The sequence below is a fragment of the Pomacea canaliculata genome, linkage group LG4 (assembly GCF_003073045.1).
Source record: "Pomacea canaliculata isolate SZHN2017 linkage group LG4, ASM307304v1, whole genome shotgun sequence".
NCBI lineage: Eukaryota > Metazoa > Mollusca > Gastropoda > Architaenioglossa > Ampullariidae > Pomacea > Pomacea canaliculata.
Genome location: NC_037593.1, coordinates 24,372,125 through 24,399,819, shown reverse-complemented (window position 1 = coordinate 24,399,819; position 27,695 = coordinate 24,372,125). Strand labels below are relative to the sequence as shown.

Here is a 27,695-nt window from a genome sequence, read left to right as displayed (position 1 = left end):
CCAACTGAGGGAAGCTGCCCAAAACCGAGTCAGTTGCGGTCCTATCCTCCTCGAGGAGTAAGAAGGAATAAACACAAAACACTCTGGTTTCTTCCCCATTCCCACCATAGTGCAAAATCCCCAAGGTGTGGACTTTCAGGTTCCAGTGTGGTGGATGCAAATTCCTCACCTAGTCATGCAGATGTAGCAATAACTATTATTTCACTAATCCCCAACACTTTTTTTCTGCTAGTATGGTTTTCTATAATTTAAAACTGTCAGATTTTAGTTATAATATTGTGTGTGTGCAGGCTACAACTCAGCATGCTGATCTTTTTCCTTCCTAATTAGTTTAGGCATGTTACAAATATTGACAAGTGGTGGCTTCATATTTCATATCATATAGCACCCCTTTTTTAATCAACATTTTTCTTCAATATTTCAGAATTGCTTAAGCTGGAGGTGATCTTGATTAAAGTGGATACGCATTTCATTAACCCACCATCTGTGGTGTATGCCTTAATTATCGTCAGCCAAGGATCAATGATTTGGGGATTCTCTAATATATATATGGGCACATTTTAACAATTTTATCTGGTTTGTACCAACTGGTGTAGTTTTCTAACCCCGCATTAAGTGGGAACTGCAGCAGATGTTCCTGCATGCTGCAAGCTCACCATCTGCAAGCGGCCATGGCTATTGAGTAAAATGGCGGCTAGACTTATTCGCGTGGCTCTGTTTAAAAATAGGCCGCTTGCGTATCTAAAGTTCGTGCAACGTTTGGTATTATTTGATGATAATAACTATACTGGTGTGATCGGTGATCAATTCGTCTTCTGGACATTTAAAAATAATTATTAATTTTTTTTTTGGCTGGCTGTTTTATATTATGCTTTTATATATAACTTGTGTGGACGCTTATTATAAACACTGGGGTTTATATTTACTTTGTAAACTTTAAGATTACCATTCTCTCTCTCGCCGTTATATATCCTTAGTCACTGGCATGGCGTAAAACTCAACCAACGTAATCGTCTTTTGGGCTTGGGACGATTTGACTTTTCGGTCTTAGAGTGAAATATGGATATAGCTGGGACGAAGTGACCAGACTGTGGGGCGATATGACTGGTGACCTTTTATGCTGAACTCACCTAGCTTACGTCACCCTTGCAATCTCTGGTCCGTAACGGTAAATGCCAGTGTCAAGGCCAACACGCAGCAACAGTAACACTCTCCAAACACCGAAAAAGTATAAACTTTACATTCAAACACAAACCCAGAGTAGATGTCTATCACTACACTACTTTCTCTGCGGCATGTGTTCACGTCACACAGCTTAGGAGTTTATGATGGCGCAAAGCGCTTTGTAGTTGGTGCTGGATAATTGTTGTGACGAATAAATCGATTTTTTTTATCCTTAGTGACAAATTATGTAATCTGCACAATCGCAGATCCACCGCGGGGTTAACGCTCAAATAAACCATGTGACTAAACACCGCAACACGAGGTCAAAGTAGTTCAGAACAGCGTGCCACACATACCCGTGTCACTGTGTCAGCGACATCGACCCTCGTGTTGCACGCTTCGTTAGCGTTCCAGAGCGAGATCAGCGAGGCGAGCAGGGAATTCATCGACCTATCACGTGACTTAGGTCGCATGTACATGTTCTCCCCGTCACAGGCAGCTGGAGGAGCGTCGTGATAGAGCGTTGGCACCGAGCACATCTCCGCAACACATCTCCACCACAACAACAGCAAAAGATGGTTAGAGCCTGGTATATGAACAGAGAGGAGGGGGACCAGAGGAAAGAGCACCAGTGCGACCCTCCCCGACCAGTGACACTGGATTACCTGCAGAAGCTAGGTGTGCTGTATTTTGAGGTAAGTTGAAATTGATGGCCTACTTTCTAGCAGCAGTTATGGTGCACTTGCCCTTGGACACGCATAAGGCATCGTATGTAAACACAGGCGTCCAATGAAAAAACTAAAGTGGCAACGAAACTCTTGAACGAAGCCTGGTTTGTGGTAATGGTTTATATGTTAGTGCGTTTCATATACGTTGCTATAGTTTTTGCAGTAGTTCGCCTGTGTATGAATAAGATATAATTTTAATGATCTTGAATGAATTATTATATTTGATGCCTGCTTGTATATGTGTTCATGCTACTTCAAGTAAGCGCTTTGACACTGTATTCCTAGGTCAGGAAGACACACTGTAAAATAATTACAAAATAATATTATTATTACATTGGAAAATAATTTGTATCATCTCCTCAATCCTCTTTGTTGTGTATGTATTCCTGTGCATGTGCACATATGTATACATGCATGTGTTTGTGTCCATATATGCATTTAGCCTACTTTATCACCTTCATGATAAGTCTTATCTTCTTTGCTTTTGTGCATTTATGGTTCATGTTTCATCACACAGAATGGCATGTACAGATACATTCAGGTCATGTCAGATTTTTTGTCATTTGTTCCAACTTTCTAACTTGGCCAATCCCATGTTTAGAAGAACAGCGCAGGACAGTCACTGGGGTTTCTCAATTAAAGTGATGACATTTTTTTTCCAGTGAGTTTTCAGAAATAGTTGTGTAATATAATTTTTTGAGTGACTGCTGGGACCAGTGCAGTTTCCAGCTAATTCTGTAGTTCTTTCCATTAATTTGCCATTATTCTTGCTTCTTTCATCTTCATTGTAGCAGTGGATTTTTGTCATTAATAGAGATATTTTTTCTAAATTATGTAATAACTAGTAAACCAACCAAGTGAAAATATACAATTAAAACAAATCGTTGACTATAACTGTTCACAAGTAACATGGCTGGTGAAGGCATATGCTAGATATAAATTGTAATGCATATGACTAGTTACTTTCAAAAGAGAGTGTAAAATACAAATACTTTAAAACATGAATGTTTAAAGTTCATTCTAAACAGTTTTCTAAGGTTTTAAATGGTACACAAGGGAAAAATAATAAGAAAAATAAATGCAAAATTTGGATAGCTCCTACTCACACTTCTAAGGAGCATACTCTTAGCACTTAAGAACAAGAACAACACATGGGCAACACACGAGGGATAGAAGAACAAGCAGATAACATATGTAATACAGAAAGATAAACAACAGTACCAATGATGAATAAAGCACAAATAGAGAAAATGCAAAGAGGAACCAAGCAACAAGTACTGAGAGTATCGTGATTTTGCAAAAGGAAGACAAGCAGGGAAGTAGCATGGGATAAGGGTGTGAAAAAGGACTAGCACTGTGGAACAGGTGTTGGAAGTAATTCTTAAAAAGAACGCCAGTGAACACTGAGGTCTAGAAACATGCTTCAGTGGATTTTGAATGAAAGGTATTCAAATTACAAGTGGCCTGAGACCGGTCTGCTTAAAATGCTGCATTCATCTCGGCGAGGGATTGTGCTCTCTGTGTATGTGATTGAGTGGATTGGTGTGTGTTAAGGTGAAATTAGGTCAGAAAGCTTGGTGGCTGGTTGAGTGTAACACTTTCAAAAATAAAATTTGGCAACAGAGGGAAGTTTAAACATCCTCCTCTAATAGAAATGCAGGTAAAGTACATGATAAAAAACAGAAGATTTCTCCTGGCGGCATGCTTATGATAGTTACTTGTTGTTTAGTAGTTAAATGCTTTTTTAAGAATTTCATCAAGTGCAAAATCGATTTTTATATATAATATGGATGACAGCTTTTTAAAGCGTCCCTGAATCTTTTATGTAGCTGGGATCACACACCATCTGTATTGAAGGCATGTGGCCTGTGGAGCAGTGTTCAGGTTATTGATATATTGATAAACTGTGCCAGGGGATTTAGCAACTACAGCTACAAGTAATTATTAATATTGGTACAAATGTTTGACCCCATTATAAGGTGCTTGGACAAAGGGATTGGGTACAAGTGCCCCTAACAGGGGAGTGAATAGAGTGGAGTGGGATGTGGAGTTTGTATGCTATTAGTGAAGTGCTTTAATGAGCCAGATGATGAGGATATTTAAAATTGTTTGCATTGCTAGTCCTAACAGGCAAATCTTATGGCATCTCACCACTCAAGTAATACATTTGTTTCTTAATTTTATCTTCATTTTCAATGTGGCCATTATGTTGACTTGGTTCATTCAACCACTGGGGTGGCTGAAAGTCAAGTTGTTAGAACATTGGTGTCCAAGCCTAATGGTTTTTAAAGTCTAAAGATTTTATATCTGTGAGGCACAGCAAACTTCCCCAGACAGTTCAACTTCTTTGTCAGCAATGGGACCCCTTCAGAGGCTTAGGGGAGGTAAAGGCTTAAAGGGTGAGGAGATGGGCACTACTGTCACAAAAGCTGACCCTCTCAATCCCAAATTTCAAAATTACCCTCAGGCAGGCACTACAGAGTGTCATGTGCACGAAAAACTTCCTACCAGAAGTACTTCATCCCAGCAGCCATCACCATCCTAAATAAAAAACACAAGGACTTGTAGGGCTGCCATATTACCTGGCATCCTCCATAGAAGGTTCCCGTACATGTGTGAGAAGATGTAGGTGTGCCTGTTTGTTGGATGTCTTGGTATGCATGTCTGCCCAATATGTTGGGTATATAGATATACTCATGTTTATATATAGTTGAGTCTGTGAGCTTCCTCAGACAGACAATAAAGTTTGATTTTATTTGATTTTCTAACATTTGATGCCCAAACATGTGAAAGGTTAGGAGACAACCTTTACTCATTTAAAAAAAAAAAAAAAAAAAAAAATTTTTAAAATTTTTGTATCACAGATAACAAAGGTGAAATTTGGAGAGTATTTTCCATCTAGATCTTTATAAGAAAGATGTCATTGTAGGAGCATTAGGAAGCATACAGTCGGATAGAAGCATGTGCTTAGCAGCTGATTTTCATTCATTTTTTTTTTTTTTCCCAATCTTCCACTCTTTATTTTTCTTTCAGTCTAGCACAAGCATGCTTACTGGGTTTATACTGCTGGCAGCCAAGAAAAAAATTCCTGTTTTGATAAAAAAATCTTTATTAAACAATGCAGACTAGCAGATGAGGTTAACAAAGGTAGTGCCCTGAAACTTTAGCCTTGTTTATGGCCACAGTTTTAGGCATTTGTAAGTAGGAACAAGACAACTATACATCGTGACCCATTTTCCTAGACAACAAATCTCACCATGCAAGCATCTATCACTAGACTAATTAAAGCTTTTCTTAAATATGTCCCATTCTCATAATTATGCAAAAAGGAAGTGCATGTGCATTTCACATGAAAACTTTTTATATAAATATGAGCATTATTGTCTTTGCATTTCTAGGCTTGGGTAGAGTCGGTGGAAATGTTTGGGCTTGAGCTGGTAAAACTATTGTCACTGTGTAGCAGAATATCATTGATATTATAGTTAATGGTTCAATAGTTTTGAGGATTCGAAATTATACATTACAGATTCCTGTAAATGAGGATGGCTACTATGATAAAGAGAAGCTGCAAAAAATCCGAGATGACCGTGGCTACAACTATGAAGATGTTGTTGACTGCTCTCCAACAACTCTGCCCAACTATGATGACAAGGTATGCCATTTTCATTTACACAGAAGCAAAATTAGACTGTTGCCCATTACACAGAGCAAAATTAGATTGTTGCCCATATTAACAACAATTCATAATAACAAACATGGTTCATAAAACAGTTTAAATATGGATTCAGAAGTTTATATACACAATGTTTAACTAGTTTCTAAGCATGCAGACTTTATAGCTAGTTCTGTATTGTTCATCACTCTTACTGAGCTGTTAACACCTGAGTATGACATGGGGTATATTTGCTGACAAACATGGTTGCAAGTGGTGAGAAAAAAAGAGTTAGAAAGGAGCTAAAGTTTTTTTTTTCTGCAAAAATCTATATCACGGCCGTGTATAGGTGGATTGCTGTCTGTCTGCCGAGATCAACACTTAACATCTTGCGCAGTTGTCCGCTGTTAGTCTCGGCGACCCTAAACAATGAATGTGATTAGACCGGAAGCTTTTTATACTCCTGCCTCGTTTTAGTAGTTAAGTGGAAAAAAAAAATTTGTCTGCCAACAGTCCAGTAATACAAGTTCGTGTCTATATTTACATACATGGAATGAGCATTAGAGATGAATAGCCCTTTAAAAAAAATCCAGCAACTCGTCCATGAAGTTGACTCTAAACTTTAGTGAAGAGCTTTTACTGTTAAATTTGCTGAACATGTTATAAGCTTAGTCTAAATTGTTTTTCATATTTTACAAAAATGAAGCTTTTTGTCTGTCAATACACAGCTCAAGAGTTTCTTCAGGGAACACCTGCATGCTGATGAAGAGATCCGCTACTGTGTGGCTGGAAGTGGTTACTTTGATGTCCGTGCAGAGAATGATGAGTGGATCCGCATTGAAGTTGTTCCAGGAGACATGATCATAATACCAGCAGGAATCTATCATCGCTTCACCCTTGATGAAAAGGTGATTTTTTAAAAGGCGTTATTAACAAAAAGCTTATTTTTTTTTACAAAAGAATGAGACAAGTGGATTTACTGCAAGAACATTTCTTTTTCAGAACTACATTAAGGCTCTGCGCTTCTTCTGTGGTGATCCAGTGTGGACCCCTGTCAACCGTCCAGCTGACGATCACGCTGCTCGCGTAGATTATCTGAGGAAGTTTCAGTCTGCTTGACCACTCCAGTGATGGCAGTTCAAACCAATCATAAAATATATGAACAATCAAGGCTTGTGAACTCCAAATGGCAATTACTAAACATCCTTACTGAAAGGGAAAAATAAGTAGAGGAGATTATTTGGTATGTACTTTTATCTGGGATTCTAACTGACGTACAATAAACTTTCTTTTTTAACTGTTCACACGGCTGTAAAGAGACCAGTGCTACAGACTACAATACACACGTATATCCCCGTTTATGTTAAGACCATCTCCTCCCCAAGGGACTAAACAGGATTGCTGATTGTTAGCAGAGACAGACATTTGTCATTCCTGTAAGGTAGGGAGGAGAGGTGATTAAAAAAAGGAGTTATTGATAATGAACACCGAGTATGCCAGGTGAAAAAAATCCTGGGTTAAAAGCATGGCATGGAAAAAATTGCAGAATTTGTTCCGTTGCTTAGAGACGTGCAAGCTCGATGTCTTTTTGTTTTGCTTCCTTGAAATAATCACGTGGAATGGCCACAAAATTTTCATTTTGCACTGCAAAAGAAAAAAGAAAATAGTCGTGATACTTTTTAATAATGTGAGGCATGTTTCTTTAGTAGCAGACGAACTAGCGTGTGACGTAGGATCAAGACAGACAGTAAGTGTCGGTGATCATTGCTAGGATTTGAACTCGTGATCGGTGGTGTCTCGTTAGTTAATTTAGGTTTTAAAGTAAACTATTTCAAAATGTAGTTTTAAAAATTATAAAGAAACAGTCTGTCTCACTTTGTAAGTAGTCTTAGTCATATATGTCATAAGGTCACATGACGTAGAACGAGACTTCGTCTTAGCAAACGAAAGAGTCGTTTCTCTTATTAAACACAGCGTTCTACAAAACCTTCAACTTTGTCCACATGAATAGACACAAAAATAGACGAGATTCACACTGATTCTACAAAACCTTCAACTTTTTCCACATGAATAGACACACAAATAGTCGAGATTCACACTGATTCTACTCTTTAACGATATTCTAAGCAGTTTTATTTTGCCTTTACAGTCCCTTTAAGTCGGTCTCTAGGCTGAAAACAAAATACTCACGCATTTTCTGAACAGCATCTTCCATTGAGGGGGCTCCTCTGTATGGGTTAATAATCAGCTTGTAGACTGCAGCAGCCAGAACTCCACCCAGGATGGGTCCAATCCAGTAGACCTGAAGACGACATAGCAATGTCTGAATCGGCTTTAGTGACATCATGAAAATACTTAAGCGTACTGTTGTAAACTGTACACAGTTGACAAACTGTACATGCCTGTGCAAAAATTGCAGTTGATTATGGAAATAAAAATAATTCTTACCCAATGGTCTTTGTACTCCGGCTGCAACTGCTGAGCCAAGCGAGCGCGAGGGGTTAATGCCGCAACCAGTAAATTTGATCTGCACACAAATTACCACAAAGTAAATAAGAAAATGTCCAATCACAATTATTTCAACAAACTGTTAAATTGGTAAAGAAGCCAAGCATGATGAGAAAAAAAAGCTAAGAAGTTGCCAGGGGCTTGTGGCACAACACATTTCTAATTTTAACAATTTTCAGCCCTGGAATCTAGTTAGATAATCAGTTTTATAAAAACAGTGCACAACCAATTTCAGAACTTTATCAAATTATAATTGTTTACTCTACTTTGCATGTGCTTGTATCGCTTCTTTGAGACATTACAAGTGTTGAAGGTGAAGTAGGAGATTAAAAACTTGTTGCAGATGGGACATTAAACAAATTTAGGGGTAGGAGCTGATGCCTATTTTTTTTTATTTTTTTTTTTTAACTAAATACCGAAGCCACATAAAATTTCTGCAGTCAAAGGGAGACAACTGATATTCTTTATCCTATTATCTCCCCTTATAAGTAACATCTAAGTGCAGCTGCTAGAGAGACTGTACAGTTCTATAGCTTTGAATTAAAGCCCAGTCGAGCGTTGCAGATAATCAGTCTATAGTTCCTTCTCTTCCTCACCCGCTAGATGTAGGATATATACTTGATTCTAGAATGTCTACTTACACCAACAGGTGCAGGAGCGTGACCGTTAAACCGATGAGCAGGGACGGGCTTCCAAAAGATGGCCGGTTGGGGTCAGTCGTGCCGAAGATGACGATGACAAGGACGAAGGTGAGGATGATCTCCACGCCCACGCCTTGCCCTGCGGTCATCCCTTTGTTGAACCATAGTTGCGCCGAGTTCGCTCTTGGTCATATTGGCTGGTATCAACCTGCAATACAGAGCGGACCATATTAATTAGGTGAGAGCTTCCTCGCCCTTGCCGATCAGGAATTCTCATAACCATTTATCACAGCTTTATATACTGAAAACGTATCTGTCCTAAGAAATAATTTAATTCTCATATATTTGTTAGCAAAAAAGAAAAATTAGCAAAGTTTTCCAACTGGTGCTAGAAACCCAAAGTGGAAGTCCGTACATGTTTTATTTAGGAGATGACTCATGGCATTTATTCCTGAACATCCGTGGCCGTTAATATAACCACAGAAACTTGTGGTTGGGATTGCGCATGCTGGCGTGCATTTAAAAACAAGTAGAGTTATTTGTCATCGGCCACTGTTACTGAATCCGTATTTGATATGATAAACTATGCAAATGTTTATAACCAAGAAGAAAATGGCGAAAACAAGGGGTTGCGTTTCTTCACACGGCGTTTAAAGTGTTGAAAAATGAAAACCGAGCGACGTCTGCTACGGGTGATAACCTCATTTTGTGTCCTACAGTCTAAAAGCAGGAATAATCCTTAGTTACTTCCCTTAGCCAGAGTTCATAGCGTCTTAGGGCAAAATTTGGGTATCGTACGTGGGTTTCCTATTCATTGACAACTGCTAGAATAATCCAACCCTAGTAAAAGTTACAGAAAATCAAATGTAATATACTAAAATGGTCATCTCAGGCTCCCATCCCTATTTTTAATTAAGGTCTTTAGTGGCTGTGGTGCCGCCACACTTTCTTTCATAACTGAGGACAAAACATTTAACGACACGATTTTTCTGAGGAGTCAGGATATGAAGTATTTGAATATGGTAAGGCATGACATGTTCTGATATACTGAGATGTGATATACTGAGAGGCTCTTTTAAAACACTACGTGTAGTGGATAGGATCTGCAACTGGCAACGAGCGCTGCTTACCCTTTCAAGAGGAATCCTCCGATGAGGGCGCCGGTGACCTGAGCGGCGATGTAGAGGACGGTTCGTACGATGGAAATGTTCAGCGTCACCGCCATGGCTATAGTAACAGCTGGATTGATATGACCGCCGCTGACGTGTCCAATCATTTGAATCAGCGCCATGATGGCCAGGCCGAACGTGAAGGCAATCTGCAGCAAGGAGGTTAACAGTCACGTGATAAGTGCGATATTTTGCACGAGAAATGTTTCAGTAAACCTTTAACTTAAAGTGGTTAGAGATGGTTGGCTGCTTGCATAGGACTTGCCATGTTTGCACAATACGTTACAGTATAGGTGGAAGTCGACATGGGGGTTTGGGTCAGGGAATAGGTGCTTTACCCCAAACCAGACTAAGGTTTTATCACGGAAACAGATGCCATATGCAGAGAGAAAACAGCGTGCCCGAGATGAGAACTGAACCCATGACAGCCAATCCCCTTAGTGACAGACGCAAACCGTTGCGCCACTGGATCGCCCAGTCGACATTAGGAAGGAAAAGGAAGGAAAATAACGTATTCTTAATATTATAAATATTAAAAGTGGCTGAGGTGTCGTATTTAGCGTTTAATCCCTCTGTTTATGTTTTTATTGCTGTGCACGCTTCCCCTTTTTATGCTCCTCGTTCCATTTATTTTATATGCAACAGGATTTATACAATGACTAAAGTCAAGTAATTTTAGAGAAAACAATCCACATGTTGATGTCGCTCGCAGGGGCAAACAAGTAGAACCAGCAAGATGGAGGAAAGTATTGAAAGTCAGGATGAAGAGCAAAACGTTATCAGTAAAAGGAAAAGAAAAGAAAATACAGAGAGAGGGAAAAGAAAACATAAAAGAAAGTAAATATTAGACAAAGGAACAATAGTTCGGCAAACAGAACAATTTTGAAAAAATAAATTAAAAATAGGAGATACAGGATGCAATAATATAAATATTTACGATTATTGTGCTCTATGCACAACCAGAGGGAAGCACAGTTGCCTAGCTTCCGTGAAATGGCGCGTGACAAATGTTTCCCGCTGTGCCGACACCAGGGCTCATCGTGACAGCCTACAGTCACCTGTCACATCTAGGATGTTGTGACGTCAGGCCGACGACTGTCCCTAAAACAGTTGGTAGTTTTGCATCTTCTACGGCATTCCAGCCACAGGCTTGGCCTGTGACGTCAGTGTTGACAGCTGGACAAGAAGTTGTCCTCGTCTGTCGAGGTAATCAGTAGGCTGTGAATATCGTCGCCGTTTGCCACCCAACCGTGCTGTGCATGATGATTTTCAGTAACGAAGTCTACAAAATCTTTTTGTGGAAAAAAAGCTCGCATACACTTCTAATGCCCCCTCCCCGGCTTGCCACACACCAAGATTGGCCGTCACTATGACTCGGGCGTAAGTCATGTCTTTGCTGTTTGTGTCATTTTTCGTGGTGGTAGCTTACCGTCGTCAGTCTTTAACATCTGCTACACCATCAGAGTGGGGGTTGGGGAGGGAAGTTAGTGTTTAACGACGAGCCAGCAACTAAGGAAAAGCAGCCAGACATGTAATCAGATGCCACATATAGAAAAAAAAACCCATCCTGTCCGAGACGAGATCTGAACCCAGGACAGTCAGTCCTCACTGTATTGCGACACCTGACCGCAAGGTTAATTGCGCCAAAACGTTAATTGTTCGTACCAAAAAAGAGTTATTTTTGTCCTTGCTTATGGACACTTTTATGAAAGGTAAGTCATCGAAGTTCATGTAACTCGGAAAGTCTAAGTGTTGACTCTATTATGCAATGCAAACCCTAGACCACGTGATTTGTATGTGCACCTCCAGGAGACTTGGTACGATACTCTCCCTAAGACTCCATTACACAACACGTGTTGATCCCAACGCTCACTACCCGGACCCTCCGATAACAGCAAAGTCAAAGGTACCCTGCAACTGTGGCGCGTCTCGTGACCCCTGCAGTGACCTGTCACACGGGTAACGTGCCATTGGTCACGTGCACAAAGCAGTGACGTTACCAGCATGACGGACCTTTCCAGACTTTGCCGTTGTGACGTAGCGAGTCATCGGACTTTGATAAGCGACAAGGACAGATAGGGTCATGGGGACAGACGTCACAGGCGAGTCCTCACATACGTCACACGACCAATCCTCACAACTGATATCGGGCACAAAGGACGGACAGGGACGATTTGCGGCTGTTAGTTCATTATTCTGCCACCAGGTGTCCTTTTCAGTATAAGGGATGGGGGAAGTGCAGCATCCACCCATCCATTCATGAATCCATGGTCAAAAGACGAAATCCTGTTTCGTATAGTCTTCCACTGTATAGCACTAAGTAGCTTGGCGACACAATAGCAGTAGCAGTAGCTGTCACTATTTCACACACAAGAGAGAGAGAGTGAATTTTCCGAAAGGGGGAAAAAAAGAGAAAGGCTAATCTAACCATTACATTGTCTTAGAATGAAAGAAAGAAGATTGTACTTCGTGCCCTTGTTTTCAAGTATCTTTGTGTGTATGTGTGCGCATGCGCGTTGGCTTGCTTATGGGGGAGGGGGAGAATGAATGCTTTCATAGCGCTTGACGAATATCAGGTTCTCCATCAAAATAATCACTAAGAATGTGTGAAGATTTCACACGGTCATGAATGACTATATGTGTGTGAACCTGGCTTCTGCTTCTTCTGCATCCCCTACCCCATGTTGAGGGACCAGGGAGGTTTCGTGACAAGGAGTAGAAACTCAGTAACATCTGTGCCATTACAAAATTCCTAGTCTCCTGGATGAAGAAAAGCACACCATTGTTTGTTGTGATCTGAGTTCTTCCCAGACGATCATTTGAAGAGAAGCGTTTGTCTTCAGTGATTTCTTTTTTCACCGCTGCGTGATGTCGGCGCTGTGAACCGCAGCAGCGAGGAGAGAGTCGAGATGCTTGGCGGGGGGAGCAGCAGTGATGCAAATGGCAGAGAGTAAACACCTGTGTTCATAACAACACGTCACAGGGATGACATTTCATTCTCCTGACCTGCTTTCTTTCTATTGTTTCATATACCTTTACTTTGCCTGTCTTTCTTTCTTTGCTTTTTTTTCTTTCTTTGTGTGTGTGTTTTCGTTCCTGTTGCTCTCTCTGTTTTACTTTTATCTCTGTCCACCATTTTTTTTCTCTCACTCTCTCAACATAATGTCAACTTGTTTTGCGCATTCCACACATGTCTAACAGGTTCAGTGTACTGTTACTGCATGTTACAATCTACCTACGTGGACTAGTAATGAGACGCCCCTTATGGTCATAAACTTAGATATATCGCAAACAAAAGCCACCTTTCGACCTGCCCAAACATCCACCTTCCACTTTACCCCCGCGGGTTCTCAAAGAACAAAAGCCTGAGTTCTGTTTTCTTTCAGGTGTTTTCCCGTGGATCTGCCTGGCATCTGCCACAAAGGATCCAAATCTTCTCGTTCGGAGTGGCATGCACATGGTATCGCGTTGTCTTGCATTCCTTGTCTCATAAGTGTGAGACATACCCCTGGTGGTCCCACTTCATTACTGGGTTCTCTGGGTTCTTTGAAAATAAGCGCCACCAGCGTTACCTCTCAGCATTACACAACTGCCGTGTCACGTGGCAACGACCCGGGGATGTCACGGTAGAATGGAGTACAGCTGTAGTAATGCATGGACGTCTGTTGCAGCATCCCCCTCACCTTTCATCTCTCGCCCTCTAAGGGTCACCTCTGTCACCTCTCGTGCTCTAAGGGTCACATCTCAACTCTCGCGCTCTTAAGGCCACCTCTGTCATCTGTGACCTCTGATCTCTCACCTTTTCTGGATCTGTTCACATCTCTCCCTCTCAGGACCACCTCTGTCACCTGTCACCTCTCATCTCACGCCCTCTATCAGCAATTAACGTTAGCAAAGATGTTGTGGTCTTTGGGGCGTGGCTCATCCCAAATAAACAACTTAACAACAAACTGCAGTGTCCTATGCTCGTGGGATCACTGCTGACGCAGACAGCAACGAATGAAAAGAACATTCATTATACACAACGCAGGAAGAAAGAACTAAAAACGAGCGTTTGAACGAAAAAAGAATCAGGTCACTAGGGACAGAGAAGAGGTTGTTAACGAAGCCACATAAGATGACAAATGTTGCACAGACTGGGACTGATGATGCCAGTTGTCACTTAGGCCGTTACTTCAAGTGTTTCACACTCTCACGAGAGTTTGTTGTTGAGGAAATAGCTCAGATATTTCTCGCCGGAAATGGCGTGTACAAAGTTTTTCCCTCTGCCTTCATGATGTTTACCCAGGAGAACGTGAGCTCTCTGACCCAGCAGCACAACTTCAGGCAAAACCAAGCTGTTTATTACCTCACAACATTTAGTAATTGAGTTTATCCATCATTCCCAGTCCACACACCAGGAATTCCCGTTTACATACCTACCCTCATCTCGCACAACACTCACGCCCCCTATACCATGTGAGTTTTATTGCGGGTACAACATCACTGTACTCGACTGTCACAATACTGACAGTCACAGTCGTTCTCAAACACCCACATCTTGCACCAAGCTTTGCTCAAAAGACTTAAAACTATTGTCAAAAACCTTCTCTCTCTCTGGTGCACGATATGAACAACAAAGATTGTCACGTGACCGACGTGACCCTAACCTGGGTCTGACCAACTTTGGCCGTTAGATATCGGGCCTGGAGATGCCCTGTAGGGTGTGTGTGACCTGCTGTCTCCGCCAGACAATATTCCGCAAACCATAAATCTCGCACTGTGTCGCAACCTGTTGGCCACTCCGAGAAGTTCGCGTTAGTGCACCACGCCGTTAGCCCCAGTGATTTGTCTCCCTTACAGCTGAGGCATGACGTCACACAGGGTGGTACCCGAAATGTTAGTGCTAATTATACGGTTAGTATGTCAGTACATGCTCTAATGACCCGCCTTCAAACCTCATTTCTCCTCCACTTAACCCCTCCCCACCCATTAAAAAAAATCCAGGAAAGACAAACAAGCAGAAAGTTGTTTATGGGATGAGAGATGAGACTAATGAGGGTCCGTGTAGGAAGTCATGTTGCCTAAGACTTTAAATAACACAGAAATTTCTTGTGCCTGTGAATCATTTCTGCATTTTCCTCCCACCACCAGCTGGCAACCTGTACAGTAATGTAACAAGTGTGTATTACAAATGTATTCGGGTGCACACCGCCCATGCACGTGCACAAACATTCTTGCCCACCCAGCGCAAGCCTGCAGGAACTGAACGTGGTTTGTTGTTAAAAAAAGGAAGGAAAACAAAACAATAAAACCTATCACAGCAGCAATTAAAGCTAAACTGCTCTCTAGCTGTCTGCAGCTGTGAATGGCAGAGGGAGTAGTGTTCACTCCGCAGTCAGGGCGGGTCCGCCATCAGAGAGGTTGTCGAGGACACGAGCAATGACAGGGGCGTAGAAACGATCTGCGGTTTTTATTCCAAGTGACGAATGATGTTGGGACATTGTGTACGGGATTGATTACCATTTGTCTAAATTACAGAAGGCTTGCTGTTAACTTCTAAACATAGTTTTATTACATCACGCAGTCGTTCTAATGACTGAAATATTTCGCGTTGTCCAGTCAACAGCACGAGAGTGAGGGCCAGCCCTTGTCTCGGGGGGTAGACTAACCAAGCACCACCCCCGGCCGCCATATGGACGGGTGGTGACGTGGCGATCAGCAACAAGACTCTGGCGCCGTCACCAACCACATCCCTGAGAAGTGCAACTAAGCACGCGCGTGTTCTGTTCTTCTCCTCATCTCACGTGCAGAGCGGTTTCGTGACTTTTTTCCATGCACATGACATTCTTCCCAATTCCTCGGTCTGTCGGCATCTCGCTCAACATGTCCGCCACATTGTGACGTCACAGCTGTCTGACACACACACACAGCTGTACGCCTTTCAATGGCTTCTTTGTAGTTTTTTAACCATAAAGAAATTTATTCTCAGAATGGACGAGGCACGGCCAATTAAAAACAACAACACTTTTGCGGCATTGTAGTTAATGGCCAAATAACAATTACTGTCTGTGCATCGGTCACCATCACAAATAAAGATGAAGACGAAGGCAGATCCGCTAAACAACGACAACCTGTTAAATCCAGGTGACAAGAAGTCAGTTCCGTCTGATCAACCACCAACAGGATGAAGACGTTTTCGTGATTTTCTGTCAATTTTTCGGATTCTTTGCAGTATAACAGACCAGAAATTGGAAATAATTTTTGAATGTTTAAATTTTATCATTTTTTTTTATCTTAGTCTAAACATCTTTCCTACCGTCTATTATCTGTCAAAACTTTATTTGTTACCGTCACTAATCGGGTGACATTTTGTCTATAATTGTCTATCTTCATTCCAGCAAGCCGTAACTACATCAAAATAATTTTCACAGCTCTCTGTTAAGAACATAAAAAAAACTAATAAAATCTTACGCCATCTCACGTGCAAGAATGATTTCTTTCGAGTGTATGAACTATCTCTTACATAAAGTGATTTATCTGAGATTGATTTGACATCTGCTCTCAGATACCGGCCACAGTAAATTACGAACAGTCGAGAAATGCCGTCGTACTATGAAAACAATCTCCATTTCTCCGCCCTCTGCTGTTGACTTTGATCGTAAAATTGAGTGCTTAGGGTGCTAGAACCGTTATGGACTTGAACCCCGAGCTGAGTACACTTGTGTCCCATCGTCGCCAAGACGCGGCCACCCGCTCCGTGCCTCGAGGAGTTGGCGACCCGGGTACTTGGACTCTCGGCCATCAATTTCCTCTCCTGTTACCTCGGCTTTATTTGGCAAAAAAATGAGATCAAGAGAACGACCTTGTCACAGTTCTACCAACGTTTTTGGCTGATGACCTGGTGACAACCTACAAAATACATTTATGCATGAGTCTAATGTATTCTAAAGCCTTAGGATTTTTTTAAACTCTGCTTCCGGGACATGAGACTGGCCATACCAAGTTCAAAATACCTTTTTTGTATGTAATTATTTTTAGGCTTTCAAAACATATCTATCTCTATTTCATATTGCCACCATAAATGTCAGTGGGGGGGGGAGTACTACATGTAAACTAAAAATGTAAGAAATGGCAACAAAAACAAAAACTATAAAAAACAGGATTATAACGAAGAAAAAAATGACAGTGACAACAGCAACAAGAAACAATGAGAACAATACAAAAACAAGTACAAGAACAAGAACAGCAAAAACAATAAGAATACAAAAATGGGGGAGCACAAAAAATTAACTCAAAAGGAGCGCAACATTATATAGCGAGAAAAAAATATTCTCTCTCTCTGGCCATGCAAAACTTTGCTAATCAGCTTGTCATATTAAAAGAAAAAATTCATTCTGCGGTTTTCCTAATAGTGTCCCGCGCCCTACCTGACTGTGGTCTCTTTTTTTATTTTTCATTGTTTGGATTGTCATTTTTTTTTTTTTACTCTCTGTTTTGCTATTTCTTGAAGCAGTTTGCGACTGGTTGTGACAACATCCTGTCAGACCATCTCTGACTCAGACTGAGCTTCTCTTGTCGCCTGTCAAGATTATTCGCTACAGCGGCATTTAAACAAAATAAATTAGAAAATACAATTATACATACAAGGGGAATGCAGTAAGGAGACAATGTGTCGTGCTCTGTACAAACTCATGTTTCTGAGACACGAGATTCATGCCAGACAGACAGAGGGGGAGAAAGGAGGAGGAGAGAAGAAAAACATACTCGCGATAATCTCACTATAATTTTACTATTGACTGGTGCAAAAAGTATAAAATTTGCTTCTCGGTGAAAAGAAACATCACTTGTATTAATCATAATGTCAGACAATATATTTTTATCAATCCACAAATGCCATGTTCGTGTCATAGTCGAGTTACGATAACTGTTCTTTCTTTGTACTTCTGTGCAGACATTTTATCAAAAGGATGGACAGATGCCTGCCAGACCACAAAAATTACACGCCGTAGACTGTTTACCAGACATTTTCCAAAACCAGTTTGCCATCTTCCAGTCATTTTTGTAGCTGGGCGTTTATGGAAGACGAGCATTAATAAGAATTTGAAAAGCAAATTTCCTCCGATGCTGTACAGAACCCATTTTTTGACAGAATATTAACAGCGGCAGACACGTTGAAACCGTCAGGACGGAAGTCTGATGGCGTGGTCATGCGCAGACGGGAATTAATGTATAATAAGCTGCACAACAAAAGCTTTTTTCTCAAACAGCGCGCTCCTGTAAACAAATTGTAAATAACAAAAAAAAATTTTCGCCCTCTTTGACATTTTCCTTTCCCGGGCAAAAATACAAACACTCAAGTCAGTGAGGAACTTTTCACAAACATCACACCGTCACGCTGCGGTAAATCACAAGGAGGTGAATATGAAGATGAAAACGACGACGAAAATATACAATGAGAGCTAGACAACGAAGAAAGTGATGCTATTATCGATGTAGACGATGTATAGGAAGGTTTGTTGGCTGTGGTCAAAGCTCTTTGACCATGTTCGACAGAGTCGTACAGTGTGAACCAGGCTTTACCTAGAAAACGAAGCGCGCGCAGTTCACACACCTTCCTGTTAGACAACCTTGACTTGTGAGAAAAAAAATGTACAAAGTCTACAATCCAGTTATCTCTCCTGTCCTATTCCTCACTTTCCTTTTCTACGTGTCTACTCTCGCGCTCTCTCTCTCCCCGCCGTCTCCTCGTCCCTCTGTGATAGTAAGCACCACAGAGGTCACGTGATTAGCACGCCTCACAAACAGTGACCTCTCTTTTGTGTAAAAGTGCATCGTGATTTTCGTTCCTCTGTTGCCAGGACCCCACGAAATGTCTTCTGAACACACACACCACACATCGGGCGATCGTGTTATTCTGTGAATGAAGCATGGTGATTTAAAAAACCATCGGATTCCCACCCTGACTACCTGAGTACTGACAAAACTGACAGAAAAGCCATTGACTCAAAATTGCCAAAACAAAGACTTATTCAGAAGCGCAAAAAAAATATATTAATTCGGAATACCAAAATAATCACTGATTCAGAATCACAGAATAAACTAGATATTCAGAATTACAAAACTGATTTGAAAAAAAATTAGAAGAACTACCGATTACAGACACGAGAAAGCAAATGTGTTCAGCGAAACATCCGCTTCACTTTTGATAAAGAATTTTTCTTTGATATTTGAGCAATGTCTACAGCTACCACGGGTTGTGATGGTGCAGGCATATCTCCCACGTCACAAGCACATCCTCCACCTCACCTCCCCCTCCCCAAGCTCATGGAAACCAAGGAATCAGCGAGTGAACTAACGGACGACATCTCCGCTGCTGCAGGAGATCAGGAGAGCAAGACCAGGAGACAGGTGTTACACTGGCAATAAAACGAGTCACGAGTAAACAATCGCTCAGCTAAGCTGGCCCCCAAATCCTTGGACTTGTTTAGCAGACACAACAAAAAATTAAAAAGTTGTTGTATTAAAAAAGTGTGAATTTAAATACGCATCGCATTAGTGTTCACTGTTCAGACAAGAAAGTGTTTCATACTTGCTTCAATAACAGCGTGTGTCTTATAACTTGAAAATGGAAGTGAAGATTGAACTGATGTTTAGAAATTGCAGTGTTCTTGTCCTGCTCTCTAAACAAATGAGAACGGAGCTTTGGTTGGTTTATTTTGTTTGTGATAATTACAGAGCTTGTTCCGACTACAATTAAGTTCTTTAGAGTCAGAATTTTAATTCCCTCTCATTTTCTTACCCAACACAACAAATACACACACACACACACACACACACACACACACACACACACACACACACACACACACACACACACACACACACGGATATGGATCCTGAACCTGTCTCCTGTCCTGTCATTTGTACCTTTCGACATCATACATCCTTCATCTTACGAAACACCCGGATGAAGATCAAACAACGACGTAACTGCTACGTCATTCCGTTGTATTTCCGTCATCATCACCACTTTGTAAAAAAAAAAATCCGGAGCAGGTGTCCCGAAACGAAGGTCATGATAAATTGTCTCCAGCAGCGACTCTCACCCTTGGCAAAGCCTCGCCTTCGTCAGAGCGGCCCTGTGGTCGGTGTTTATCTTCTGATAGCCTACTTCAGATAAGAGAAAGACAGTCTTGATCAACTGTCCCCTTCCCCCTTCTCTCCTTCAACTGACCCCACGCCTCCTGTAGACTTGCCACAGTTTCACATTACACTGCATTTTAAGTGCAACAGGTGACAGAAAGTTTTGAACTCGCGACAAAATCTTGCCGTCCAGAGAAGACGACTTCCTGTCGAGCTGTGACCCCACTTATCCGGTGGTTAAGCAGATAACCCTGTCCTGCTTGTGTCCATCATGGATGTGATAAACATAGAAACAGAGTCGGATAAACCCAATGAACCCAGACATACTCTCCATAAAAAGTTATTTCAGTTAAGATGGAATTACAAAATGATTTAAGTATCAATGTCTAACACCAGGGCCCAGCGACAGAAGTTAACCATTTGACTGAGTCTCCACGTGAATTCCAGTTCCAGATGTACTTTCAAATTTTTATCTTCCGTTGTATGAAATAATTTCCTATTATCCTCAGATCATCTCACAAGACACACCTCAGCATATCAACACTCGCAGTAAGAGGACAGAAGCACTTTCCCTCTATTGTTGTGAATTTCCTGTTTCTTTTCATTTCCCGAGGTAAAAATGATTCAAACAATAGTTTAAACAATAGAACAAAGAGATCGGTCTTCGTGAGTAGTTAACGCAAGAAACGACCAGGAAACAAAATAATCTCTGATCTGGTTCATCGGGCCAACATCCTTCATGTACAGTCGTCCTAGATATTGCACGGAGCCACAGTTAACATACCACCACGTGACCAAAAATTGGATCAGCTTGTCAAAAGCGGAAGGAGGAAGAAAAACAGATTGAACTTTTTGATACAAGGATGTTTTCTATTGAAGGCAACTGTAAGCTGATGTTTACATATGAAAGTGTACAAAAAGTACACGACAGGACGGGGGTAGATGGTTATGGGGGACATGTATTACAATCATAATTCTCATATCTCCCCTCTGACTTCACTCTAACCCAGTCCATGTCCATCTGTCGTCAGAAGCAATTTATTTTTCACAAGAAATAACACTTGTCGGATTTAAAAAAGAAACTGGGTTTATGACTGGGGTCACATCTGCATAAGTTTAAATGGAAAACGGGAAAAGCCGCTTGATTTATGGAGACAGGTAGTTGCTCTTCTTCTCAGGTCCCATCCTTACAGTCGTTCGCTTTAATTAATTGGTTTGAGAAACAACAACGTCGCTGACGTCTTCGGTTAACACATCGAAGAACTTTTTTTATATTAAAAAAAAAAAGCACAGAGTAATTCACTTTCTGTTGATGAATCTTAAAGTTGCTTTTACCAATGAAGAAGTCTTTAACCAATGGATAGAGGTACAGATGAATGGAACAACGAACAACGTATTTCTCCGCTACACTCACTTGTTTGCTGCCCACTCATCCCCCTCCCCCACCCCCAACAACTTTGGCCCTCAACACTTCTGTCTGCACAGGTTTGGCGACTTTTGACGAGAAGAGGAATGTGGGAAGAATTCAGCTCTTGCACCGCCTGTTTATATATATAAACTCTGTTTCTAAAACTACATGCGCTTATTGCATCTCCTTGTTTTATACCCACGTCAGCCACGTGGAAACATGCCGGTAGCCGTCACAACCCCACCACCACTACAACCACCACCACCACCACACCCACCAGTGACGTAGCGGGAGGAAGGTGTAGGTAGACTCTATTGTTACCCGGATGTCGCACAGGACGGCTTAACCTCTCACCCCGCCAAAAGGGTTGTCTGCTCATAAGATGCTTGTTTAAACAGTTTAGTTTTTTATGATCAAGATTCATGTTCCCACAGTCCCTTCACTTCTTCAGTTTATTTTTTAAAATTAACAGCAGTAACTGATAAAGACATTCGGTCCCTTTGATTTGACTTCATCAAAAAGACTCAGTTTTTTAACTGATGTTCACTGAAGACATGTTCTCAGTCCTGCCTCCCCAAGCCCTGAATACATCACATCGGGAAGAATGGGTGTGCGCGCGTGCAATCATCTTCCTCTTTAGCTACTTTCATACCTAAATTCAGGACAAATGTTCAGTATCCTGGTCTCCTTTGAGGACGTTTAGCTTCTTTTTTTTAAAGTTGAGTGTCTGTTGACCATGTCGCATCTTAATCAGAATCAAACAAATTATCTTTTGTTCTTAGAGAGGGTGGTGGTGGAAAAGATCAACAACTTTTTAAAAAAATAATTGTTTAATATCTTCCGTGTTGAACAATAACATACAGTAAGCTCAATAATGTTTCATTTTTGATGTCTTGTGTGCAAAAAAGGGTAGGACTTTGTACGAGTTTTCCAAGCAGTTGAATATGGAAGTCTTCCTCTGTTGGACACTCAGATCATCAGAGGCCGTTAACCTTTACAGAAGACTGTAGGGTCAGTGAACTGTAAGTGGTCATGGCAACTGCAGATGGAATGAGGACTCCACTCTTTTCGCCTCTGCTGCCAGATTCCTGCTAATGCAAGCCTCGAACTCGTGACTTTTAGCTGATACTAGCAGGATAAGGCACCGTTCCTCCTCCCTTCCACTAAAAAGATGCTTAAGTTTTTTCCAAAAAAAAACTTTCACATTTTTAGACTACAAATTCAGTGTACGCTTATCTTAGTGTATCTTAGAGGATATTTATCCACGAACAATGATAATTTTACTACCCCAGCACCAAAAACAAAACTAACATTTCCTTTCCGATTCTATTCAGCTACATTCTGGTTTATCTTCATCTGTCATCAACAATAAGAGTCACCCTCCCTGACTGGGGTACAGACCTAGGCGTGGCTGGCTATAGAGGGACAATATTAGACATCTTATTTCCTTATTATTCAATTCATGGTTAAAGGAAGTTATTGGAACCCATTTTGCTTGCCACTGTAGAAGACTAGATAATCTAGTTTTAAATGTTCTGTATGCCATCGGTCGACACAAGTCGTCAAGTATTACAGAACTTTAGGAACTGCGAATGACATAATAATTCACACCTGTAACCTTCCACATAGCTTCCCATATTATCCCCACATTTATTCACATTTTTATTTCTTTTACTTCAAAACTAGAAAGACATTTCTTTGTAAAGATTTCTTTTTCAAAACACCTTGGTGAGTTGTTGGGGAGTGGGGACAGAGGATGAAGAGGAAGATGTTCTCCCAAATTTCACGAAATCGTCGTGGATTGCCAAACCAGTCTTTACTAAATTTTTCACTCAACTGCCTTCAACTGTTTGATGATTTCCCAGTATGCTTCGCTTTAGAAGACGGATGTCTGGGTTCAACGACAGCGGTGTCCACCCTGAGCCACGAGAGAAACATTCAGAATCGCCAGTCATCGCCAGATAATAATTCTTTACGAAACTGTGCATAGGTCAGTCTAGTGCAAATTTACATCAGTGTCACTGGAGAAACAAAGCTAGCCATTATCGCAAAATATTTGAACGGTGGGTAAATTAACATATTTACTGGCATCCTGGTTCGCACTGGATCGTGAGAACAATGAAGCTTTCTTGACTTCTGCTCAACGACTCAGAATTCTGGGGCTGATGTGGTGGATGTAGCTCCAAAAATTGAACAAAAGAGGACTTGTGTTCACAGTTTATCTGTGTCTACAAAAAGCAATTTATGGTATGATTTTGCCATGTCCAAAGGATATTGCTCTCCAGAGGTGTTCAAACAAACATTATTTTTAGAGAGGATCTGAAGAATACGGTCCAACAGGTGTGTGTGTATGTGCACGGACATTTATTGCAGGTGTTATTAGTTCACTACAACTTTGCAATCTACCTAAATGATCTTCAATTCTTTTTCATCCTCTGTTTTCGACTTCCATGATATAACCGACACCTGTTCGCTGACGGGTGGGAAATAGTTCCACTGGAGTCAGTCCGCTCCTAGATAAGTGTACTAACCACCCTGAGGTCAGCTGGAATATGGAGCAGACGGGGTCAAGGTAGTGAGAGAAAAATGTTGTCTCTCCAGGGAATGGACACTCAATCTTCCAGGGAAAGGTCAAGAGGCCAAAAGACTTGAGTGGTGCTATATCCTTCACACACCGCGAGTACCCAGGGTGATCCAACTACAGTTCACTACCCCTAGCGCCACCAAGCTATCTCTCATCTCATTGTTTGTCCCCTGTCTGTTTGCTTTGGATTGTGACAGACAGACAATAATTGTTGTCTTTCTTTTCCTAAAGACGCAGTATGAGATTTTTTTTTACTATCAGTAGAGGGCAAAACACGATCAGAATTGTTTAGCTAATAAAAGTTGTTTATCTGTCCTGCTTGCCCCCAGTGGAAAGAGGTATGAAATGTTTATCTGACCTCCGAATGATGATATCCTAGAGTGGATGAAATGAAAACGGGGGAGAAAGAGAGAGAGAGAGACAGAGCGAGAAAAAAAAACCGATACCGACAAATGTAAAAAGGTGAGAGAGGGAGAGGTTATGGAGAAGGTTTGTGCGAAGAAGTGAATTCTACTCACTACAGCCGTTTAGCTAATATTTTCTCTCTTTCATTCAACGGCAAAGAATTTCCAGGTAGATACATATGTCATGCATCCTCAATACCAGTGGGCAGCAGGATACTAACTAATATTACAATGTAATTTAATTAGTAAATCAATTTAGCGCAGCTGTGAAATTTGTTGCGAACTCTTTCTGTTGATCGTCTGGCATAGTCAAGTCGAGAAGATATCTATATATAGTAACAAGAAATAAACCCACACTTTTCCCCTAAAAAAATCTGTTGTTACTCTTGTTCGCTCATCCTGTAAACACCGAACATTCCAAGGTAAACTCGCAGTCGAACAGCAAGACACCAGGTGAGAGGTCAAGGCGTTTGATGTTTGAAGTCTCGTCACGTCGTCTGCACCTGTGAGTGGCTCACCCGCCCTACAAGCATCTTCGCCGGGTCGATGCTGCAATTGTTTTCAATAAACACTGCCGCGACCACAAAAACTGTCATATGTTCACAGCTAGCAGATCTGAAACTTGTGTAAAATGTAGATGGAGGATTTTAGCCTTGAAGTGTCATTCCCTAGACAGAGATCCGTTGCTGTCCGGCCAGAAAACCGGTTTGTCTTGCGGCCACAACGGGTTTTAAATCAGGAAAGGGGGTGTTAATGATGTAATTTTAATTAATGGTAGCGGGGAGTGGGGGCTTCGAGTTTAATTATTTGTTGTTGATAAGCCTCGTGCTGAGCAATTTTTCTAAAAATTTAGCCAGCATCATTCTGAAAAAAACTATGGGAAGTACACAGTAACTTCTTTGTAACGAGGACGAGTGTTTTACGAATCTCGAACACCCGGATAAATAGTGTGTATTATGTAAGATTTATGAATGATGTCTTTGTGTAACGCACATGACAACAATACTTCTTCAGTATATGGGTAGACGTGGGATGAGAACAATGGGTTCTATTAATGCCATCTAATTACTGGAGGACTTGGAACAATGACAAAGCATAGATAGCTAAATTTTTTACTTATCGGGTAAATGATCGAGTGTTTGCATCTGTCAGTGTTAAAATCAGTTTGAGAAATGCACGAAAAATTCGTGTGATGAGAATTAAAAAGTGAATTGTCCTGTGAAATACTCACTCACTCACTCACTCACTCACCACTCAACCCATTTGAACATACAAGCCTATTTTGTAGTCATCAGGACCGCCATTTGGACTTACCTTGATCACCGCTTCAGAAGGTTGCATCCTTCTCGACGAACATGGTGGACCCGCATCCCAGGAAGACGAAGAGGATCTGAGCAAGGAACTCGGCGAAGACGGCTCGCCACAGCTCCACAGACTTGAGTTCCTTGGGGTCCAGAACCTTGTAGGTCTTGGCGCCGTCCTGTCCGAGCCTGATGGCCTCCAGCTTGCTGGCGATGTGCACGTACAGGCCCTCCATGACCAGAGCCGGGTCTTCGATGGCCGGAGTCTGATGAAAGCTATCAACCGCGCCGCGCGGCTCGTGAATGAGAGCTTGGGACATGGAGCAAGGTGCTAAGTCGTTCTTATATTCGAAAGGGGAGGAGCCAAGGAAGGCGGAGGGGTGGGAGAAATGACAGTAGAATTGGAGTGTGTGGGGGATGTTGGGGGAGAGGGGGTCGTGACGGGCAGAAAACTGCGCTAGTAAGATAAAGGAACGAGGACAGTGAAGGGTGTAGAAGGGAGGGAGGGTAGGTAAGATGACGGATATGACGAATGTAAGAGAGAAGAAGAACAAGTGTGGTGGTGGGGTCGGGGGGGGGGGGCGAATGCTCTTTATGCTTTCTGTTTGTCGCAGAGGTGAAACAACAAGACAGATAATGAATAGCAGGCCGGAGGAGGCAATGAGTGTCACTGGCGTCGTGATGTTGCAAGACGGAGGCTCACTGAGCAAGCCCCCGTTCTCCCCACCCCTCCTTCTTTCCCTCCTTCTTACTCGTCTTATCCTCCCTTCTTTAAGCGTTAGCTATAGTCTCTGCTGACTAGGACACTGTGTAACTTTCTTCCACAAACAACAGCTTTTTTCTAATTTTTTTTTTTTGGTCCTTACGAGACTAACGATAAAAGGATAATTTGGAGACAAGCTTTCATACAGTTGTCTCCTCCCTGCCCTGCAAAACAAAAATGTCCAGAAAGCAGAATGGAATAGTCGCCATCACTTGATTGACAACTTAACTGACAACAAACTGACCCCCGTGACGCACCCTGTAGGGACATGACGCAGGACGCCCCTTCACATGATAAATATTCATGAGCCAATCGTAGCTGTCGTACTAGAGTGTACAGTAGGATGAGGAGCTCTTAGTGTGTACAGGAACTGTTAAAATTTTCTTTTGCTTGAGTCTGTCTTTACCGAAGTATACGGGCACTTTGATGTTTCCTTGGCAACATTACTCTCTTAAAATTATCGGTTTTTGTACTGAACAAGTCAGAGCATCCACGACCCTTCATGGTGCTTCATCTTGTCATCATCATCATCATCATCATCATCATCATCATCATCATCATCATCAATCATCAATCATCAATCATCAATCATCATCATTATTATCATTATTATTATTATTATTATTATTTAGGTAACATCTTAAATTTATGTCTCACAATTCTTCTAAGTTTCATGTCTTAGTGTAAAGGTTTGGGTCTCTGTCTCGCAATGGATGATGTCTGGTGCACCGTTGTATAATAAAATAACAGTCGATGCTTGCATGTCACGAAAACTGAATAACAGTCAACGACGTGTGTGTCGGGAACATCGAAGGACCCGTGATAACAATGGCCCAGACCGAAAGTATTTGTCGCAAAACTCAAGGAAGCTGGAAAAATTCTTTAGTCAAGGGAGGTACAAAAAGTGAGACAGGACTTCACAGGAAATGTTGCAGCGACTGTGGGTAAATACGGAAGCTAAATATTGCAGGAAAGTAAAATAAATAAAATAAAGTCAAAACATCGCAACAGTAACAAGTGGGAACAGTAAATGACAAGAAAAAAAAGAAACAGCTCATAGCAAGTCAGAACTATACATGGAACGAGGAATAACAAGTCATAAGACTGCAACAAAGAATAACAGATCAGAGACAGAAAATAACAACTCGGAAAAAATTTAACAGATAGAAAAATGTCTCATCACTGCAAAAATAAACTCACATCAAGTCAGAACACTTCAGAAAAAGAACAGACCTGAGAGGTACCCTG

The 27,695-nt window shown here is 41.4% G+C and overlaps 2 protein-coding genes across 2 annotated transcripts; one reads left to right on the top strand and one right to left on the bottom strand.

The window, feature by feature from the left end:
• Positions 1 to 1,355: 1,355 nt before the first annotated feature.
• LOC112561366 (1,2-dihydroxy-3-keto-5-methylthiopentene dioxygenase-like) lies at positions 1,356 to 7,996 on the top strand. Its single transcript, XM_025233816.1, has 4 exons — positions 1,356 to 1,859; positions 5,419 to 5,544; positions 6,273 to 6,452; positions 6,547 to 7,996. Exons 1-4 carry the CDS (start codon positions 1,740 to 1,742, stop codon positions 6,661 to 6,663), a joined length of 543 nt encoding a protein of 180 aa, XP_025089601.1. The 5' UTR covers positions 1,356 to 1,739; the 3' UTR covers positions 6,664 to 7,996.
• Positions 7,049 to 26,021, bottom strand: LOC112561368 (aquaporin AQPAe.a-like). The gene is made up of 6 exons (XM_025233819.1): positions 25,698 to 26,021; positions 9,824 to 10,011; positions 8,694 to 8,901; positions 7,993 to 8,071; positions 7,735 to 7,846; positions 7,049 to 7,188 (listed from the first exon to the last, which is right to left on the bottom strand). Exons 3-6 carry the CDS (start codon positions 8,840 to 8,842, stop codon positions 7,106 to 7,108), a joined length of 423 nt encoding a protein of 140 aa, XP_025089604.1. The 5' UTR covers positions 8,843 to 8,901; positions 9,824 to 10,011; positions 25,698 to 26,021; the 3' UTR covers positions 7,049 to 7,105.
• Between the last annotated feature and the right edge of the window lie 1,674 nt (positions 26,022 to 27,695).

Bases quoted from the DNA above. Each gene is read 5' to 3' on its own strand.
- LOC112561366 (XM_025233816.1), top strand. From the start codon at position 1,740: ATGGTTAGAGCCTGGTATATGAACAGAGAGGAGGGGGACCAGAGGAAA. The intron at 5,545-6,272 runs GTATGCCATTTT...GTCAATACACAG, and splicing joins TGCCCAACTATGATGACAAG to CTCAAGAGTTTCTTCAGGGA. The intron at 6,453-6,546 runs GTGATTTTTTAA...TTTCTTTTTCAG, and splicing joins GCTTCACCCTTGATGAAAAG to AACTACATTAAGGCTCTGCG.
- LOC112561368 (XM_025233819.1), bottom strand. From the start codon at position 8,842: ATGACCGCAGGGCAAGGCGTGGGCGTGGAGATCATCCTCACCTTCGTC. The intron at 7,847-7,992 runs GTAAGAATTATT...TGTCGTCTTCAG, and splicing joins CGGAGTACAAAGACCATTGG to GTCTACTGGATTGGACCCAT. The intron at 7,189-7,734 runs GTGAGTATTTTG...TTTCTTTTGCAG, and splicing joins AGATGCTGTTCAGAAAATGC to TGCAAAATGAAAATTTTGTG.